Here is a 21128-nt window from a genome sequence, read left to right as displayed (position 1 = left end):
AAATCCACATTGAAAGGTAGATGTGCCACTTGATGAAAATGAGAAGACAGATATTCCTCAAATGTTTTCCCACAGTTGAATTTGAAAACTGCTGTTACATTTTTAAAACACGTATTTGAATTCAAACATTTGCTTCTCTTTAAAGTATATACAGTAAGATTCTCATTCAATAGCGAATGTGAAAAGTGGTTTACATGCCGTTTCAAATGGTTAAATTGCTATTTTTATTACAAAGAGGAAAGATGACACTTCTAAAGAAAAGCATCAGTCATCCATGTCAACCATTACGGGCTTTGGTGAATGCAATTCTTTTATGTAACAGAAAGTATTTATAACGCCTAAGAATGGGCAATTGTTTAAATAAGCTCTTCAAATTAAAAAAAAAAAAATGCTTGATTCTACTCACCATGGGCTCTGCCTTTCCTACCCATTCATGGCTCCCAATTGACACTGCTCTACTTAGAACTGGGCTCCTATGGGATAATAAGCAGGGGCTGGGAACACCGTGCACCAAGCCTGGCCCCTAACCCTCTTACTGGACCTGGCTCTGCCCATCCCACCTTTTCTTGTGCACTACTCCTGAGAGTGGTAGCCCCATCCTCCAATTAGTCCATCACTTGGGCCTAGGCCCCGCCCACATTCTTTTCCTAGTCAATTCTAAGCCTTCACCAGGCCATTGTTTTCATTCAAGTTCTCACTAGCCCGCCCACCTTTCTCCAGAAACTGTTCCCTCCATGCTGTGGTTCTGGATTACCTGTGCATCGCTCGCACACAATGACTCCACCCACTTTACATTTTGAGCTCAGTCCCTCTTCCCCTACAGCACCGCCCCTTTGTCACCGTCAATCACTTGCTCTCTGGCTCCGCCTACTTTCCCAGAGCTGACCCAGATAGCAAGTCGCGCACTTCCGCCGCGACCCGGAAGCGGTTCAGCGCAGCGCGAGTCGCGTAGTCCGGTGAGTTTTCCCAGATCCTTTAGACGGGTTTCCTTGCTAGGAGCTGTCGCCAAGAACCGCGACGCCTGCCCGGAACCTCATTTTGCTCGCCCAGCTCCACCGGGTGACGCGGAGAGCCGCGAGACTGAGGAAGTAGGAACGCGGGAGAGAGAGATGGCCCCAGAGCGAGGCGGGGGCTGCCCGAGAGGAAGCCGCCAGGAAGGAGCAGGGACACGGATTCAGACGCTTCTGCGGTGGGGGAGGAGACATGGCTGGCGTTTGTGCTGGATGAGCCAGGTGACGAAGGACTAGAGAGGGCTGCAGGTGACAGAGCAGCAGCGTGCGGCGAGATAACGGGCCCGTCCGAGGGAAGAAAGCTGGCAGGGTCTGGAGAGGCGGACAACCGGAGAGGAGAGGCGAGCTGAGCTGCCAGAATGTGGAGAGCGGCGAGAAAGAAGAGCTAGAGGTGGAAGGTGTGAATGAAATTGTGCAGAGTGAGGGAGCAGAAGGCTGGATAAGGGAGGAGTTGGTGGAATAGTACGGTTGTTTTTATTGAGCTTGCTTTTGTTGTTGAAAAAATCTTTCTTCTGTTTAAATTTTAGGGGTGAGGACGAGAATTACAAAATGTGTATCTGCAGGGCATGTGCCCTTTAAAGTTAACTGGGATTGTGTTGGGCATGGTGGCACACACCAGTAATGCCAGCATGTGGAAGCAAAACTCGGGTAGGAAGATGGAGAGTTTGAGGTAGTCTGGGAAAGATAACACAGACACTTTCTAAGTGAATAAATAATGTTGGGGTTAGAGGGTGATAGCCCTTTATAGACCCTATTCAGCCAGAACACAGCCATGGGACTCCTTTAGACAAGGTCACCCCTCTATGCCAGGGATATGGTATAGAGGACTGGTGGGTTTTTTCTTTTTTCTAACATTTAACATTTATCATAGAATGAATTGCCTCTGACCATCTTCAAGCAGCTCTCTGTCAGACACCAACTTAATATTGTATGATTTAATTCATATCTGGATCACTGCCCAAAGATGATATCAAATGCCACTATCTCACACCACTGTCCCCATTTAATTCCAAGTCTCATGTCCTGAATAGAACCTACCATCAGCCGGTGCTCAAGACCTGTTAATTTGCTTGCTCAGCTCTGGATTGTCAGGGAAACACTTCATTTAGGTTTACCCATTGTAAGGAACAGCACAAAGGAAACAGGTGAATATTCCAGATAAACCTCTTGTAAACATCAGTATCTCAAGTAGGACAGCTATGCTCTTCTCAAGTCTTTGCTGAATCTCTCTGCCTATATTAACTTTATCGTGTCTGTATTTTTTTTTTTTTTTTTTGAGCTGAGGATCGAACCCATGGCCTTGTGCTTGCTAGGCAAGCACTCTACCACTGAGCTAAATCCCCAACATCGTGTCTGTATTTTATATGTGTTTGTATACATGTGTGCATTTTGGGGTGTGTGCAGAGGCAGCCTTGTATTCCTGGTCTTTCTGAGGAGGGAACAAATTCTACAGAAAAGTGCCAAGTCTCCTATTATGTGTCCTGCAGTAGTTTATTGTTCTTACATCCCCTTGATGTAGTGGGCTACAAAGGTCCATCTTTCTACATGATGAAGTCCTCTCAGTAGCTCTGACTGTGGCATAGGAAGTGGATGTCTTACTGAGCTGCTTCGAATATACCTGTAATCTCAGTACTCAGGAGACTGAGGCAGGAGGATCATGAGTTCAAGTCCCACCTGAGTTATATATTAGTCTTCATCTCCAAAAGGGAAGAGAGGTGGCTATATTTATCCAGAATATTATTATTATTATTATTATTATTATTATTATTATTTTACCATTTTGATAGAAGATTCTACCAGTTTCATATGGCCTGAAAATCACTAGCTTGTTCAGGCCTTTGAATTCACAATCCTCTCCCTTTAGTGCTAGGAATATATGTGTATGCCACCAGGCCCATGCTTTTATTATTATTGTGCTTATGATTATTTTTATTATTATTTAGAGAATAAGGGGTTTTATTCACCTTGCAAACATGTGCTACACTTAATTGTATGCTTTTGGTATTCAGGACTGACCTCTAAATACTTATGTTACTCAAGGAAGAAGCTGGGAGGAGGAGAAGGAAGAACCAGAAAGAACCAGAGATGGCTGCCATGCAGGTACAGTGGGCCCTGCCCTCACCCCCAGTTGTTTCTCTGTTCCCTGGAGTGCTTGGCGGCATGAAAGCTGCTGGCCTGCACTGAGTGTAGACTAGACATATCACTTGCCCTTGCTCATGTTTTCCCTTAGCCTCTGTTATATTCACTAGATTACATCTCATAATGATCCTGTGATTTAGAACATGGAAGAAGCTTCTATTGATTATGCCCTAGGAACAGTCTTTGTTCTAAGGATTGCCTAGTAAGGATTGCCTTATGCTCATTTGTAAGTGAACTGTTAGCTGTCTAGATGTAGGTAAAAGAAGCTACACTTGGAAGTCACATGTTAATGTGCACACACAAATACTTCTTAAATTATGGGAGTAAGGAGACCTTCCTGTGAAATTACATTCTTCATAGCCCACTACACTGCAGATAATAATGTCAGTGGTCATTGTTTCCAAGAGAGCATCTCAATAACTAAAAATGGAATATGGGATGGAGAGTGTTATATTTCACCACCAAGATATTAGGGTTTACCCCCCTCTTGTTTTCAGAGAGAGTATCTTCCTGTGTAGGTCAGTCTGGCTTCCTGAGTATAAGAATACAGTGCATGCCAGCTATTATCATTTCTCTGTGTCTGTGGAGTATGTATGTGTTCATGTGAGTGCAAGCTCATGTGTGTATAAGCATGTTTGGAGGCCAAAGGTCAAATCAGTCATCTTCCTGAGTGTGCATTTCATGAGACTGTGATGAGGCAATATAGTCTTGTTGTTATCCACTCTTATGCTTACCTGGTTCTGTGTTGTAACCACATCACGTGTTATTCTATCCTCTCCACCACCTTGTTTTCCTGTCACTGTGTAGTCATGATTGCTGCACACCTGGCTAGTCACCTCTCTACTTTCTACCCTCTGGAGAAAATGATGATCATGATAATTGGGATGTTTGAGGTTGTTTAATACCATGTTTTGTTTTTCTACATATTTTTAGTAATGAGGAGTGAACATAGGACCTTGTGCATTCTAGGCATATACTCTACCATTGAGCTGTACTTTCAGCTTTTTTGATTATAAAATGACTTTTATTGCACTGGAGAGAGAGAAATGACTCAGCAGGTAAAAGCGCTGGCTGAGGACCTGTGTTGGATTCCTAGCACCTACGTGGTAGATCATCACTGCCGCGGACTGGATCTCAGCTAGACCACCAGACTGAGGGAGAACAGGGTGAAGGTACTCAGGATAAGTGGGATTCGGCGAATGACAGACAGCCACAGACACGAGAGTATGTTGTGAAGCTGCTGCAATTTTACTCAGACCAAGTAGTGGATTTTATACAGTTACTTGGGGAAACACGGCAATCGGCCAGTAAGGTGATAGACACAGAATCAACAATGTAGTTACACACTTTTCTCAGAATGATTAACAAACCTCATGAGTACAGCCTTTACTTTTTCTTTTGTGGTTCCTCATCCGGACAGAGAACATTACGGCCCTAGCTGTAGTTTTTCTTCTACACCTTTGTTCTGTATTAAAATTAAACCCTTTCCATCATTGTTCTAACCATGGTTTCATTTGTGTGAAAATATTTTAACCTTTGCCTGTGGGTGAGAAGGCACCAGGGGGGTCGGTACCTAGCTAATCTTTCCATGAATTGTAACTTATGCCATTCTGTTTTCATACCATTATGATTCACACATCGGTTCCCATGTACGTCATAAGCTCCCGTAAAAGGTAATGGCTCTAAATAATTATTATATCTAAGATTAAAGTTAGGGGGTTGCCACCATCGACCCTTGATGAGAAACTTTATTTGTCCTTGAATAATTCTTGTAGGAATGGCTAATTCCTGTAACTGCTTCCTCGCAGCTGCTGTTGGCTGCGCATGTGAATTGCCTATGAGTGCCTGTACCTTTACTTTCATTCTCTCTTCGCTAGAGTCTTTGTCCTTCTGAATCATAAGTTCTTTCTGCTCTAAATCATTCATGAATTCCCTCAAACTTTAGGGACCCTCTTGAACTGTTTGTCTAAGAGCTTGAAACATAGGTGGGGGTATCAAAGCCACTTTTGAGGAATCATTACTCTCTTTATGGGGCACATCAGGAACATCAAGAGTTAACTTCTTGGAATTAATACACAAGGAAACAACAATAATTACAGCTGCAAAGAGAAGAAGGCAGATTGCCAGCCAGCCTCTGCAAGCAGATCTGCGTGGTTCCGTGTAGCCTGGCACCTTGATTCGGGCAGATTGATGAGGGGTCGCCGGGGGCATAGACCCGAGGGCCGCATAACTACCACGTAACTACCTTATCCAAGGCATTTGTCACGCAGGCGACACCGTCATGGGTGTGGCACATCACCATCTGTAACTCCAATTTCAGGGGATCTAGCTCTCTCCTCTGACCACCTTAGGCACCAGATAACACATGTCTTACCAAACATCCATCCTAACAAACATTTAAACATATAAAATAATAAGTATAATATAGCTCACTCCAGCCCTAAATTCAATGTATGGTCCAGTCTGGCCTTGAATTTGTAAAGATCCTCCTACCTCAGCCTTCAGAGTGCTGGGATTGCAAGCCTGTGGCACTAAGCTGACTTCTTGAAACCTCATTGCATCATCTCTGAAAACACTGGGTGTATCAAACATCTTATTTATTACTTGAATTGAGATGAGCCAATGGGTTGTTCCTTTTTTTTTTTTTTTTTCCCTTTCATCAAATTAAAACCAAGTGGTGGTTAGGGGGGTTGGGCAAAAGATGGTGAAAAAAGGCTTGGGAGGACAGAGTGAGCATATCAGAGTGCAAGATGAATGAGAAGGGCAGACCCTGTGTTTGCTTTTGCTTGCTTGTTTTGTATTGTCCACATACATGATGAATGCACTGACATGATACCATAATATCTTACAATAAAGCAAAATAATATTAGGGAGATATAGTGTTGTTCTGATGCATCTTAATCTGGGAACAAAGGAGAAACAAGGTCAGTTACTCCTTGTACATTTATTAAACAGAAGGTTTAGGCTAGCTCACATGTATGGTATTTTTCTCACATACTAAGCAAGTAATTCTGTGGCATACTGCAGCCCAATGTCAGCTAATTCAGTTGCATTCTGACACTAATCAGCTAGAGGACTCAGTTCCACAGAATGCACTCAACAAGAGTCTGTACACCTTCCCCAGTTTTATGGTCCATTTTCTAGGGCAGCTCGCAAAACTAAGGCAAACCCTTTATGTTTTCCTATTTATTATAAAGGACATTCCGAAGACTAGATGACCAGTTGGAAAAAGAAGACACAAAAGGTGAGGTACAGGAAATGGCTTGTGGCTTTCATTCCATCTTTGAGTAAACCACAGCAGAATGTGGGGAAAGAAATTTAAACTCTGCTTTGAGGGTTTATGGAGATTCCATCACTCACATATTACTTAATACTGTTGATCATTGGTGTTGACTTAAGCCTTCAGATCTTCTCCTTTCTTTGAAGGATAGGGAGTAAGGCCTGATGTTTGGTCCTGTCCCTGCCTTACTTGTCTTGGTGCCCAGCAACCTTTCTGTAACTCAGGACCTCATTTCACCTTTCAACAATGCCATAGGAGACAAATCCATCCTTACCATTCCAGAGATGCCAATTGTGTGTCTGAAAACTAGACAAAGACATGTAGTCTATAATCTCACAGCATGGAGGTGATTTGTTCTCTTCAATTTAGTCAGTTTGTTTTCCCCCTTTTCTCACCTCTTTGTAAGGATCCTAAATATCAACAGGGTGAAATGTGTTTGTTTCCTTTTAGGGACAGTTGACATTCAGGGATGTGGCCATCGAGTTCTCTCAGGAAGAGTGGGAATGCCTGGACCCTGCACAGAGGGCTTTGCACAGGGATGTTATGTTGGAGAACTACAGCAACCTGGTTTCTCTGGGTAAGGATGACCTACTCCAACAGTTGGAATCTTTGCCATATAACCTTGCAGTTTTCCTACCATGCCTTTGGGTAACCATGTTGCCTCTGCCTTCCTTCCTTCCTCTGTTCCTTTTTCCTTCTCTCTCTCTCTGCACTAGGAATAGAACTCAAGATTTTCATGTCATCATGTGCTCTACCACTGGACTGTGTTCTTGGCCTATATGGTAGATTTTTGTTTTGATTTTGTAGATTTGGGTTTTATTGTCTAGTAGCTTTGAACTTGCAGTCCTCTTGCTTCACACTCCTTAATGCAGGAATTACTGGCATATATCACTGTGCATGACTCATGGCATCAAGGCACATATTTAAAGTTTCCAATGTTGTGTATTCTGTTACCTGGGCCATTCAAAGGAAAATCACTCCAAGATGTAATTTTAGGTGGCCTGACATCAGGGCAGAACAGTTTCTGTGAGCTGAACATTGAACCTCTGTTCAGAAGACATATTTATTGGCAGTACACAAAGTTTGTGTTTGAGGTACAAGTTCCTCATACCAAAGCCCTATTGATCTATTCACTATGTTCTCTGAAGGAAATTGTCACACTCCCAACACCTTTAATCCTTATTTTTTACTGTTTGTAGTACCTAATAATTCAAGCCCTCCAAGTGTTCCTGGATAGTCTTATGACTAAACTCATGCAATCGATAGAAAACCCCTTTAGAAAAACAACTCTATAAGTCATAGAAAACAGTCAGTCACTGTTCTCTACTGTGATTTCTTCAAGGTCTAGGTACCTTTAACAAACACTAATACATTCTACTGTTGCCCTAAATATAGTGAGAAAAAACTATTTTATGTTTACCTTAGATACAAAAGGCTCAACTAGAGTCCCACTACATCTAATTCTTTGCTTTCTTTCCCGAAGCTTTTGATTCAGTAGTTCTTGGTAGATAACTAGGCCCATTAAATTCCTGGAAAGAGTTTGGGAAGTATTTTTCTAGATTCATATGAAACATGCTCTCTCCTCACATTGACATAGGATATAGATTCTATAAAGTCCTCAGTACATGGTGTTACTGTCTTTTCATAAACAGGAGTCACACGTCCTAATCTGAATATTATGTCTATGTTGGAACAACAGAAAGGGCCCTGGACTGTGGAGAATGAGGCAATAACCAGAAAACCAACCGGACAGGAATACGTCAGAGCTATGAGTGCAGGTAAGCTCTCAAAGGGCAGAGTGGAGGCTGCACCACTGTGTAATGGCAAGTACAAGGTTTCTATAGGAAACAGAAGTCTGTCACTATTCTTTACAGGTACAAAAATTTAGCCTTTAACTAACTCTCTTTATCATAATTCTCTAGTGGTATCCAGGTAGGTCTTGTTTGTTTTTAATCTTGTTTCTTGTTAATGTGTTTGAGGTCATCTCTCACTCTTTAGTTCAGGCTAATCTAAAACTCACTGTGTAGCCCAGGCTGGCCATAAGCTCTTGGTAAGCATCCCGCCTCAGCCTTCCAAGTTCTGGAATTAGATGTATGAGCTACCATTGATGGTCAGTTAATTAAGTTTTGACAGAAGTGCTATAATTCAGATACATTTTGTGTTTGTACCAAAAGGTTCATGGTTAATTGGCAATGTGAATTGTTTCAGAACATTCTGTGTGGGAGGAAGATGTGTGGCAATGTTTATCTCGGCAGACCAGTCTGGCATGGAACTCTCTTGTGTCAGCCTGACAAGTGATGAGATTACATATGTTTGCCTCCATGCTTGCCTGATGTAGAGCTTTGAAGAAGTGAATCTAGTTGGAAGTAGGTGACCGGATGTGCCACCCTTAAAGGGATTAATGCTGAACATAATACTGTATTAGTAAGACAGAGCTGTAACGAAATAATTAGGCTAAGCTGGGCCTGTTGGTGCATGCCTTTAATCCTAACACTTGATAGGCAGAGGCAGGTGGATCTTTATGAGTTTGAGACCAAATTGATGTACATCACTGAATTCCAGGCCAGTCAGGGTTGTATAGTGAGACCCTGTACCAATGAAAATAAAAATTAAAAAGTGAACTAATTAGATTAGCAAACAAAACAACACATTCTCTGCTTAGTTCATTTTGTTCATTTTGTCCAGTAAAAAATTCTCTAGACTGATAGATGTTGCAATTAGAACTTCCTGTTTCTAAAGGACAAATAAAACTCATAGAAAACACACACACACACACACACACACACAAACACATAAACACACACACACACAGAGTTAACTGGTGATGTCTATTTAGGTTAATTAAATAATTTGCTACTAAGAATAACACAGAATAGTACAGGCATCCTATGGACATGCAATCTTCAGTAATCACTCAAAAGCTGAGTTCCTGGATGATACAGTAGCCGCATCTGTTTTCTTTCCTCTGACTTGATATGTTCCCTCTTCCATACTTACTGTCACCATTATGAAATCTCCCATCACTGACTGAGAAGAAGTAAGTGAACAGGCTTTTATTACTTACCATCAGGTGTTTCCCTCTGAGTGTGGAGAAGTTTGCATACCATATATCCAATAGTAAATTAATAGCCAAAATATGAAACCTGAAACAAGCTGGAAAACAGCAAACTTAAAAATGGGGATGGACGTGTGTGTGTGTGTGTGTGTGTGTGTGTGTGTGTGTGCGCGCGCGCGCGCGTGCGCACGCGCGCGCAAGATGTGGTGCTTATGCTCAGGGCTAGCTGAGCTCGGACTCTACCAGGCTCACATCCCATTAGAGACGTGGGTATTCTTTTCATTCTAGTGTTTTTTTTTTTCTTTTTTTGAAACAAGCATTACACAGGCCAGTCAGACTTCTCAGTAGATGGATTAGAGGTGCACATTGCCATGCCTAACTTTAATAAACATTTACTGATGAGAAATGATATATGAAAGGAAGATCAACGATACTATTATTATTATTAAAAATGCTTGTTTTCCCCAATGGGAGTTACCACCTTCACTTACTAAGATAGCTATTGTGGAAAAGGTATGCCTTGCTCTGGATGTGGTAGAAATGGAAATCTTGTTCTCTCTTGGTGACAGTTTAGATTGGGTCTCATTGATAACAATTGATTACAGATACATCAGAAAAAATAAAAGTAGAGTTACTGTATAATCAATCAAGCAACTCAGCTTTTGATTATACATCCTGAAGACTAAAGATGACATGTATGTGTGATGGCTGTATTGTTCTTGTGACATTATTCTTAGTGGCTAAGTTATGTAGTAGACCATGTGTCCATCACCATTAGCATCTGTTTGTGTGCATGCATGCATGCATGCACATTTTATATGAACTATATTTGTCCTTCAAAAGAACAACCTTCTGTTTGTTACAATTTCTGTCAGCCTGGAGGATATCTTAGCAGACAAACTAAACAGGTAATTGTCACATGTGGTTTTTTTGGACATAGTACCTTCCAGTTCTGTCCACTTTGCTTTGAATGACAGGAATTTATTCTTTTGGGATTATATTCTTCATTGTATATATCTATGTATTTTCTTTTTCTATTTATCTGTTGACATACATGTAGGCTAATGCCATATCTATATCTCTAAACCCATGTATATGAGTTTTCACTCACATTTAGAATTCACCTCAATTCAACTAGAAGCACAGAGCATAAAGATAGTTACCATTGGGTAGAAGATATTAGTGAGTTACTTGTCAGTGAGACCAGACTAGCATGTTAATAAGATCGGGGACAGTGGGTACAAATTTTGAAGTGATGGGTGTGGTCATATGTTTCAGTGTTGCATGAATCTTAAAAGGTCTTAATATAAACAAACCCAGAGCCAGATATTGGGGTGAATGCTGGAAGGTCAGAGAAGCAGAACAAGCCACAGCTTCCTCACCTTACCTATTCCTCAACTGATCCTGTTTCCTCCGACTGGAAGCCTCTGAGTCCTCATTCAAATGAATCTAAGCTAAACTGCTGCTCAAAAGCCTAAAAGCTTAACCAAGCTAAAGGCTTCTAGTTTCTGGTCTTCATGCCTTATAGACCTTTCTGCCATCACTTCCTGGGATTTAATAGCATGAATCACCATGCCTGGCTGTTTCCAGTATGGCCTTGAACTCTCAGAGATCCAGACAGATCTCTGCCTCTGGAAAGCTAGGATTAAAGGTGTGTTGTCACTATTTTCTGGCCTCTGTATTTAGTGGCTGTTCTGTTCTCTGACCCCGGATAAGTTTATTAGGGTGCACAATATTTCTGAGGAACACAATATCACCACATTTCAGCTTTATTGTCACTTTGTTATACACACATACATATATACATACATACATGCATACACATCAAAATATGTTTCAGTCTTGTTATCACTTTGTTATATACATATATAATATGTACATGTATATACTATATATGTATATATATAAAGTAAAATTACTTTATATACTAATCATTAATGTAGTCAGTGTTTCCTTGGACTGCCTGTTCATAACTAATGATACAGATACTTACTTTAATTATGAAAGTTTGGCCATAGCTTGGGCTTTTTCCCACCTAGCTCTTCCAATTTATATTAACCTGTTTCTATTAATCTACATTCTGTCACATGACTCAGTTGCTTCTGCTTTGTGTCATATGTCTGACATCTTCAGAGTCTCACCGGTGTTGCCCTTCCCCCACATCTTTCCACAGTTCTCTCTTCTCATGAGATGTCACACCGATTCTCCCCCGCCTAGCTATTGGCCATTCAGCTTCTTATTAAACTAACCACAGTGACACATCTTCACACAGTGTAAACACGTATTCTACAACAGTTTTCTGTTTTTGTCTAAATAAACAAGAAAGGGTTTAACTCCAACACAATAAAACTGTGTGTGTGTGTGTGTGTGTGTGTGTGTAAAATAAGAACAATCATCAGATAAGAATTAACATTTTTGCCAGGTGTGGTGGCACATGCTTTAAATCTCAGCACTCAGAAGATAGAGGAAGGTGGATCTCTGTGATTCGAGGCCAGTCTGGTCTATAAAATGAGTATCAGGACAGCTAGTACTGTTACACAGGGAAACCCTGTCTCAAAAAAAAAAAAAAAGAATTAACATTCTCAATGTCCAGTCCATATGTATTTGGCAAATTTGGAGAAAAGTACTGTAGTATCTATCCTATCTTAGTGAGTCCAAAGTTTTATACATAAACCATTTTCTATCATAGCGTATATTACCATCCTAAATAGATCTTTTTAGAACTTAAAACATCTTCATAGATAAACAACTTGTTTTTATATTTGTTAATGTTATGAACTTAACTTTTCTTACACAGATTTTTTTCTGAATTTGGTAACAAGGAAAACTATATAACTAGCTATCTATTCTTCAACTCCATCAGAGACCCAAGAAGGGTATAATGTTACCCGAGTAAACAGGAAATGTAGAGCAAATAACTTCCGAAACTAAAAATGACAGAAAACTGACTGCCTGGACAGTTACCCAAGTGTCCTCTGTAACATTGGGGCATCCGTCTTTGGCTCGGAGTCCTAGGTTATGAAAGACTTATCCATTTTCATTTGGCAAAGTTCATCAGTCACTACCTTTTGTATTCTGTTTGGATGGTATACTGTCAGCAGTCCAGGCTATGGCAGTTTTTTGTCCATTAGCTAACTTTGCCACAAACTCCGTATGGAAGTTCTTTGGTGCCCATCATCCTTTTTTGAAGTAAATTGGTGCTTCCAGGAGCAGATGTGTCTCATTGTCATGAAAAGCCTTTTGTTATTAAAACATCTAAAAATGTTGTATTCTGTAGGTCTCTGAAGTGTTTGAAGGCCACCTGTTTATCTAAACTATATCTGTTTAACCTTCAAAACATACCTAATGTGACTACAAGTTTGTTATAGAGGACAAACTACTAGCTTACATTTTTTATTAAATTATTTATTTTAGATCCCAATCACAATTTCACTTCCTTCTTTTATTCCCTCCCTCTGTCCTCCTTCTGCTCCTCATTCACTCCTCCTCTGTTTATGTTCAGAAAGGGTCAGGCCTCCCATGGGTGTCCATAAAGCATGGCATATCAAGTTAAGGTAGGACTACGCTCCTCCATTTGTATCTGGGCTGGGTGAGGGAAACCAGTATGGGGAATAAGTTCCTGAAAGCTAGATCAAGCATTAAAGACAGGCCCTGATCCCATTGCTAGGAATCCCACAAATAGATAAAGCTACACAACTATTACACATGTAGGGGGCCTAAATTGCTCCTGTGCAGGCTCCCAAGTTGCTGGGTCTGTGAGTGCCTGTGAGCCTAGGTCAGTTGTTCCTATGGGTTACCTTGTGATGACTTTGACTTCCCTGGCTTGTACAATCCTTCTTTCCTTTCTCAAGATTTCCATTGCATGGCTCAGTGCTTGGCTGTGGATCTTTGCATCTATTTCCATCGGTTACTGGATGAAGACTCTCTGATGATAATTAGGGGTCAACAGTCTAGTCACAGAAGATGGCCTGTTCAGGCACTCTCTCCACTATTGCTAGGAGTCTTGGCTGGGGTTATCTTTGTGAATTCCTTAGAGTTTCTCACGTAGAATATACATCAACTGTCTTGTAGTTTTTCCTTTTTTTTTTTTTTTATTCCATTTATGTAGCCAAGATTTTTAAGGAGGTTCCCCCCAAACAAATATAATCTTCATTAATTTTGAAAAGATCCAAAGCTTTTGTTTGATGTGGAAATGAAGGCATAACCTCTCCACCAATGCAGCATATTTCCTGGCTTCCATTCTGAAGTTAACACATTCTTAAAATATATTGGTTGGTTTAATTTTGCAGTTGTTGTTTGTTAGTTTTTGTAACACAGGAGTGTCTCTCATCATTTGCATTTTGCTCATCAACATTCAAAAAGTTTAAAGTCAGCAAAGCATCATGGAGATTCCAAGTGCCCTGTGTATTTCCCATCCTTAGGTTTATATATATAAAATAAAATAATATATATTACTTTACTCTTTCTTTAAAGACTTTATTTATTATTTTTAAATGTTTTACTTATTGATTTTGTTACAACTTTCTGTGCCCCCCCCCCTTTTTTCCTTTTTTAGTACCTAAGCACATTTCATGCACAGTGTAACCTGTTTAGAGGTTTTCTTGGCCTGGAACTGACTTTTTTGCATGTCTTCACAGCCTTCTTTGACTGCATGAGCCAAACCTTGACCTGTTAGGCTCTCTACCATGCAGCTAGCTCAGCACATGGCCTGGTGGCTGGCTCTTTCTCCTTCGGCCCAACCATCCCAGCCAGTCTTCATCATCCCATCTCTGGAAAGTTGCTGAGACCAAGATGGAGCAGGTGTTTTTACCTAGCGAGATGGCTATCTAAGTGCTCTGCTATACAACAGGCCCTTTTAAAGGAGCCATACCTTTGTATGCCTTGAGAAGTGAGCCTGCCTGATAGACCATAGTCACAAGAAAGCCAAGTTCAAAACATTTATTTGTTTCCAACTTTCTAATAAACTATGTCAATTTACTTGCTGGACATTGGGTGTCAAATGTAGCAAGATTTCTTGTCAGACTATATTTGGGTTGCCAACCCTCAAATAATGACATGGAGACATATCATTAATTATGAAAGCTTGGCTTTAGCTTAGGCCTTTTCCCAAATAGCTCTTCTAACTTAAATTAACCTATCAATCTACATTCTGTCATGGCTCATGTTACCTTTGCTCTGTACCCTATGTCTGACTTCTTTAGAGTCTTGCTGTCATCCCTGCTTTTTTTCTCAGAGTTCTCTCTCTCTCCCTGAGAGTTCTGTTTATTCTTTCCTGCCTAGCTGTTGGCCATCCCACTCTTTATTAAACCAGTCACAGTGACACATCTTCACAAAGTGTAAACAAATATCCCATAACATATTGATATACTACTTGTCTAAATTAGTGGGAGAGGGTAAACATTCCATATATGTTTTCTTTGTGCCTTGATCATGCTCACCCTCTGGTTTTCTACCATCTTTTTCTTCTTTCCTTGCCTCATAGACCCTCTTCTACTAAATAATTTTTTTTGTTCAGCCTTTTTAGAAAAATTTCCACATGTAAGACAGAATGTGCTGCATTTGTCTTAGTGTTTGATTTAGTTTGCTTAACACAGTGATTTCCAGTTCTGTCAGTTTTTCTAATGAATAATAGGATTCCATTTATTCTTTGTGACTGAAAAATACTCTAATATGTAGATGTATGCATCATTTTCTTTATTCATCTGTTAATGAACAGGAAGGCTGATTCCAAGGCATAATCATGGTTATACTGTTATGTTTTCTATATTGTGACTTCATTTCTTACATACACAAACATGGGAGTAGAATGGCTAAATGTTATATGTATTTTATTTTGTACTATTTCTGTAATAGAAACCGTGTTTATTCTTAATTGGAAAGCGTTTATCATTTTAAAACATGACATTTTATTTTTAATCCATATTTTTAATTACGTGTATATGTGTATTGGGGTGTGTGTGTGTGTGTGTGTGTGTGTGTGTGTGTGTGTGTGTGTATATGTTTGTGTGTATGCACATGAGTTCAGGTTCTTGCAGAGTTCAGGTAAAAGTGCTGGATATCATAGACCTGGTATGCTAGGTGGTTGTGAATTGTCCAGTGTGGGTGCTGGGAACTCAAGTCAACTCCTCTGCAAGGGTAGTACATACTCTTAACCAGTAAATCATTTCTCTAGCTTCTACATTTAGCAATTTATGAGCTTATGTATTTGTGATTTGCCTGTTTTTTTTTTTTAATCATGGAATGTTAAAATTGTTTTATAATATTTACTAAGCCCTACAGGTGATTGTTTTCTGTGTGTGTTGTGAGGTATAACTGACATACACTGCTTGTCAGTGTTAAAAAAATGCTTGTCATGAATGGGTCTATGTAAATTTATAAGAGATTACTGCGTTGTTTTTGCTGGTACTGTTTTTTGCGAACTTTTCCTCTTTTTCCTATTGTTTTGCATTCAAAATTGCCTCTTAATTCATTATATAAATGAACTAGTGTTATCTCTCATTTTAATGTATTTTTTGATATTTTAGTGTGTGTTTACACAGAGCATGCTGTTATGTCCCTTTTTCCCCTTCAGTTGCATTACTGCCCTATACTTTTTGGCAATTAGTATGCACCTTTAGGACATGATGGAAAATGCTCTTTTATTGATTCATGAAACTGTATTCAATATGAATAATCTGGTCATAGATTATTTGAAACTATGACTCTCCTAATTATTTAAAGTACATATAATTATATGTCCTTAATTATAGGGTCACTCTTTTTACGATGCTTACATTGTCTTTTTGGTCATAAAATTGATAAAGTCAACACAGTAAATGTTACTTTTGCTGAAAATTTTTTCACTGTGGAATATTTTTCTGTAATTAATCAGAAACCTGTTATATCTTCTAGTCAACTCTCCTGAACATATAATTAAAGATTTACCACCAAAAGAGAGTGGCGATTTAGGAGAAATAGACAAGAAAATGGTGTCAGAAAGATACAAAAGCAGTGACACTGAAGACTTTTCCTTCAGAGGAATCCAGAAGAACATACAGGATTTTGAGGTTCAGTGGAAAGACAGTGAAAGGAAGTATAAATCCCCCCATAGTAAACATCAAGATAGTAGAAAGAAGACAAGAAAATGCATAAGGAACCTACTTGAACTGCAGCCATTTCCATCTGCAGAGAATATTGATGATAATAAAGTTAAGTCTATCACCAGTGGTTCTTCAATTTCATCATCTCAAAGAATTCCTCTCACTGGTATCAAAGCACACATTGTTCATGAATATGAGGATGATATTTATTGTTCACTACTTACGAAAAAACAGAAAGCACACATTAAGGAAAAACCTTATCAATGTAGTGAGTGTGGCAAGGTCTTCAGTTATATTTCTTCTCTGGCACATCATCAGCAAATTCATACTGGAGAGAAACTTTACAAATGTGTTGAATGTGGTAAAGCTTTTTTTCGACGTTCTTATCTTTTGGTACACAAGAGGCATCATACTGGAGCAAAACCTTACAAATGTAATGAATGTGGCAAGTTTTTCACACAGAATTCACACCTTACAAGTCATCGGAGAATTCATACTGGTGAGAAACCATACAAGTGTAACGAATGTGGCAAAGCCTTTAGTGTCCGTTCCAACCTAACTAATCATCAGGTAATTCATACAGGAGAAAAACCTTATAAATGTAATGAGTGTGGCAAGGTCTTTAGTCAAACTTCAAGCCTTGCAATTCATTGGAGAACTCATACTGGAGAGAAACCTTACAGGTGCAATGAGTGTGGAAAAGTTTTTAGTTCACATTCAAACCTAAATACCCATCACATAATCCATACCGGAGAAAAACCCTACAAATGTTCAGAATGTGGCAAGGTCTTTACTCAGAATTCACACCTTGCAAATCATTGGAGAATACATACAGGAGAGAAACCATACAAGTGTAATGAGTGTGGAAAAGCCTTTAGTGTGTATTCCAGTCTCACTACCCATCAGGCAATCCATACCGGAGAAAAACCTTACAAGTGTGATGAGTGTGGCAAGGTCTTCACTCAAAATTCACATCTTGCAAGTCATCGTGGAGTCCACAGTGGGGAGAAACCTTACAAGTGTGAAGAATGTGGCAAAGTCTTCAGTCAAACTTCAAATCTTGCAAGACATTGGAGGGTTCATACTGGAGAGAAGCCTTATAAATGCAGTGAATGTGGCAAAGCTTTTAGTGTGCGTTCAAGCCTAACTTCCCATCAGGTAATCCATACTGGAGAAAAACCTTACAAATGTAATGAATGTGGCAAGGTCTTTAGTCAGACTTCAAGCCTTGCAATTCATCAGAGAATTCATACTGGGGAGAAACCTTACAGGTGCAATGAGTGTGGAAAAGCCTTTAATTCACATTCAAACCTAAATACCCATCAGGTAATCCATAGTGGGCAAAAACCCTATAAATGTCTGGAATGTGGCAAGGTCTTTACTCAAAATTCACACTTGGCTAATCATCGCAGAACCCATACAGGAGAGAAACCTTACAAGTGTAATGAGTGTGGCAAAGCCTTCAGTGTGTACTCAAGTCTGACTACTCATCAGGCAATCCATACTGGAGAAAAACCTTACAAGTGCAATGAATGTGGTAAAGTCTTCACTCAAAATTCACACCTGGCAAGTCACCATAGGACTCATACTGGAGAAAAACCTTACAAGTGTGATAAATGTGGTAAAGCCTTTAGTGTGCGTTCAAGCTTGACTACTCATCAGGCAATCCATACTGGAGAAAAACCTTACACGTGTAGTGAGTGTGGCAAAGTCTTTAGTCGAAGTTCCAACCTTGCAAGTCATCGGAGACTTCATATTGGACAGAAGCATAAATGAATATAGCAAGGTCTTCAGCCACAGTTCACTTGCACAATATCCAGGAATTCAGTCTTAAGAAAATATTTTTAATGATAGAAAAACACCTATCAAGAGTTCAAGTACATCACTGGATGTGATTGTATGCATGTAAACCACATACTACTTGTCAGACTGTTGTGAGACCATCAATCACCTGTGATGAATAGGAAGAACTTAAATTTTAAAAAAAAAGTCAAGCTTTTATAGACCTATATTAAGAAGCCATTTCATTCATGTATAGCACATGCTTTCTTACATGACTCCCACCTCTAGAAATACCAAAATTCACATTGCTGAGGAAATTGTCCACTTGGCACTTACTGACGAAGGTGCTTAATGACCATTATTGTGAAGGGTTTATCAGAGGAATAACTCCTCTTCCATAGCTATGTTACAGTCTACAGAATAATTGTTAAAAAACAAAACAAAACAGTAACAACAACTAAAAGTCAAAGTAAGTTAAAACATATATATGGAAGTTGCAAGACAATTTTGATACACTTGGTTGCCTTCAGGTTATAAATTATTCATTTTGTTGTGTTTCTTTGCAAAGTCTGCCATTTATTCTTGTCAGCCTCAACTTTCTATTGCTAGAATGCTTATCTCAGGATGTTTATTGCAGCCTCTGGGAAAAATGAAGTGAAACGTCACATTAGTAGGAAAGGAGCATGTCTATCTGATTTCTGAGTATTACTCTACCTATTAAGTTAAATATTGCCTAAGTTATTGCCCTAATTTGTTTTAGTTGCTTTGATAAACCCCATGACCAAAGCCAACTTGAAGAGGAAAGGGTTTATTTCATTATGGATTATAGTCAATCAAGGGAAGCCAGGTAGAGGCTAGAGTAGGAATCTGGAGGCAGAAACTAAGGTAGACAATAGAGAAAGGATGACTGCTGGTTTGCTTTTCATGATTTAGCTTCTCATACAACCCAGGACCATCTAACAAGGGGTGGCACTGCTCAGAGTGGCCTAGGCCCTCCCAGACTAGTCATATATAAAATGATTGTCAGACATGTCTGGTGTTCAGCCTTTTGGAGGCATTTCCTGAAGGGTCCCTCTTCCCAGGTAACTCTAATAGGTGTCAAGTTGACAAGGTCTAACCAGAACATTTATCATGAAAGGCATGGGATAATGTAAAATTGCCACATAAAGCTATCAAGTTTATTGTATCTGATAGGGGGCTCTCCGTGAGGGAACAGCAGTTAAATGGGAAAGGAATTAAGATACTAGATGTTTTATGAGTTGAGAATAATAGGCTAGTTGGGAATGGATTGTTTAGTAACATACAAGACATCGTGACCATCGACATTGAATAACAAGAGCTTTCACATAGCAAATAATAAACAACTATTCTTCCTTTTTAATTTGAAGTGAGAAACATTGTTAGAATGGAAAATTTAACCCAAAGAATGAAAGTGTAGGTGCTGGCTTCATAAGTAGTAGAGAAGCGCTTGAAGCTCTATGTTAAATCTTTGATATCACCAAAAGTAAAAATACACAAAAGCTTTCTTAAGGATAATATTTAACTATGGTTGTTGAACTTTGCCTTTGTTTTATTTAAAATGTATCATTTATCTAATTTTCAGTTAATGAGAGTAAAACTTTTACATTCCTGCAAATGTATTTTTATATTCTTCTGTCTGTATACTTTCTGTGTGTATCAGTACAGTGCTCATGAGAAATGAAAAAAAAAATGGTGTAAAGCTCCTAATGTTGAGGTTTCTATACTTTTTATATGAAATCAAATGCCATAACATTTTAGGAACCCATAATTTTTCAGTGAACTTATTCAATCCATGCTCCTAGGAAACTTGTATAATTATAATGAACATCAAGAAAGACACATAGTGCAGACTGCCAAAGTAAAGATGACATATTTTGTGTATATACCTGTACACTTGAAGTTTCTCTTCATAGCTGTGCAATACTTCAGATGTTCCATTAATTGATATGAACTGTGAAGTCCTCACTATGGTTGACATCAATAAAATTTAAAAAAACAACAGTACTGTTAGAATCATGAAGTCAATTATTTTAAGAAAAACAGATTTTTTGCACTATTTAATACACGTGAAATTGAACTGCATGAAGTAGCATGAATAGAAATATATTTGAATTTCTAAAGGGAGATGAGTAATTACTTTTCTGTTGTAATAGAATACCTCAACAAAAAGCAAGTTAGAGGCCGGGTGGTGGTGGTGCACGCCATTAATCCTGAGGCAGAGGCAGGCGGATCTCTGTGAGTTCAAGGCAGCCTGGGCTACCAAGTGAGTTCTAGGAAAAAGGAGCAAAACTATACAGAGAAACCCTGTCTCAAAAAAACAAAAACAAACAAAAAAGCAAGTTAGGGAAGAAAGTTTATTTTACAGTTTCAGAGAAGATACAGTCCCATCATGACAGGGAAGGTGTAGGAGTCAGCAAATGTCCATTTCATGAACAGGAAGCAGAATAGGAAGTTGTGTTGTGCTATCAAACCTCAAAGCACTACCCCTAGTGACGTATTTCTCTAGTAAAGTTCCACAACCTTTGCAAATAAATAGTATCCCTAACTGGAAAACAAGTAATTAAATACATGAGCATGTGGGAAACTCTGCCACCAGCTTGTGATGAAGCTTTCCTTCATTGGGTCAGTTGTTGCAGCGGCTTCTATATACACGAGCTGGTGAAAAACTTCCCTGTTTGGTTTGTTGGTACAGAAGAACCCTGAGGTTGCTCCACTCATAAGGTGTGGCCTTAGCTGTTGGAGTTCTTTGCTCAGGTCATCTT

The 21128-nt window shown here is 39.4% G+C and overlaps 1 protein-coding gene across 10 annotated transcripts; it reads left to right on the top strand.

Moving 5' to 3' along the window:
* The first annotated feature begins 933 nt into the window (after window positions 1–933).
* LOC118575142 (zinc finger protein 160-like) lies at window positions 934–20370 on the top strand. Of its 10 annotated transcripts, none has more exons than XM_036175804.1 (6): window positions 941–956; window positions 1538–2155; window positions 3051–3110; window positions 6880–7006; window positions 8082–8207; window positions 16376–20370. In XM_036175804.1, exons 3-6 carry the CDS (start codon window positions 3096–3098, stop codon window positions 18337–18339), a joined length of 2232 nt encoding a protein of 743 aa, XP_036031697.1. In that variant the 5' UTR covers window positions 941–956; window positions 1538–2155; window positions 3051–3095; the 3' UTR covers window positions 18340–20370. The 10 variants fall into 10 exon arrangements, with proteins under 10 accessions (XP_036031693.1, XP_036031697.1, XP_036031699.1 ...); XM_036175806.1 differs by having other exon boundaries at window positions 950–1408; window positions 2042–2155; XM_036175803.1 differs by having other exon boundaries at window positions 950–1408.
* Window positions 20371–21128: the final 758 nt, after the last annotated feature.

This window comes from Onychomys torridus, unplaced genomic scaffold, assembly GCF_903995425.1.
Source record: "Onychomys torridus unplaced genomic scaffold, mOncTor1.1, whole genome shotgun sequence".
Classification (NCBI taxonomy): Eukaryota; Metazoa; Chordata; class Mammalia; order Rodentia; family Cricetidae; genus Onychomys; species Onychomys torridus.
The sequence above is the reverse complement of the archived record's forward strand: the minus strand, read 5'-3'. Positions and strand labels throughout refer to the sequence as shown.

Coding starts and splice junctions, on each gene's coding strand:
- LOC118575142 (XM_036175800.1), top strand. CDS start 3,039: ATGTTACTCAAGGAAGAAGCTGGGAGGAGGAGAAGGAAGAACCAGAAA. Junction 7,007..8,081: donor CAGCAACCTGGTTTCTCTGG/GTAAGGATGACC, acceptor TTTCATAAACAG/GAGTCACACGTCCTAATCTG. Junction 8,208..16,375: donor CGTCAGAGCTATGAGTGCAG/GTAAGCTCTCAA, acceptor TATATCTTCTAG/TCAACTCTCCTGAACATATA.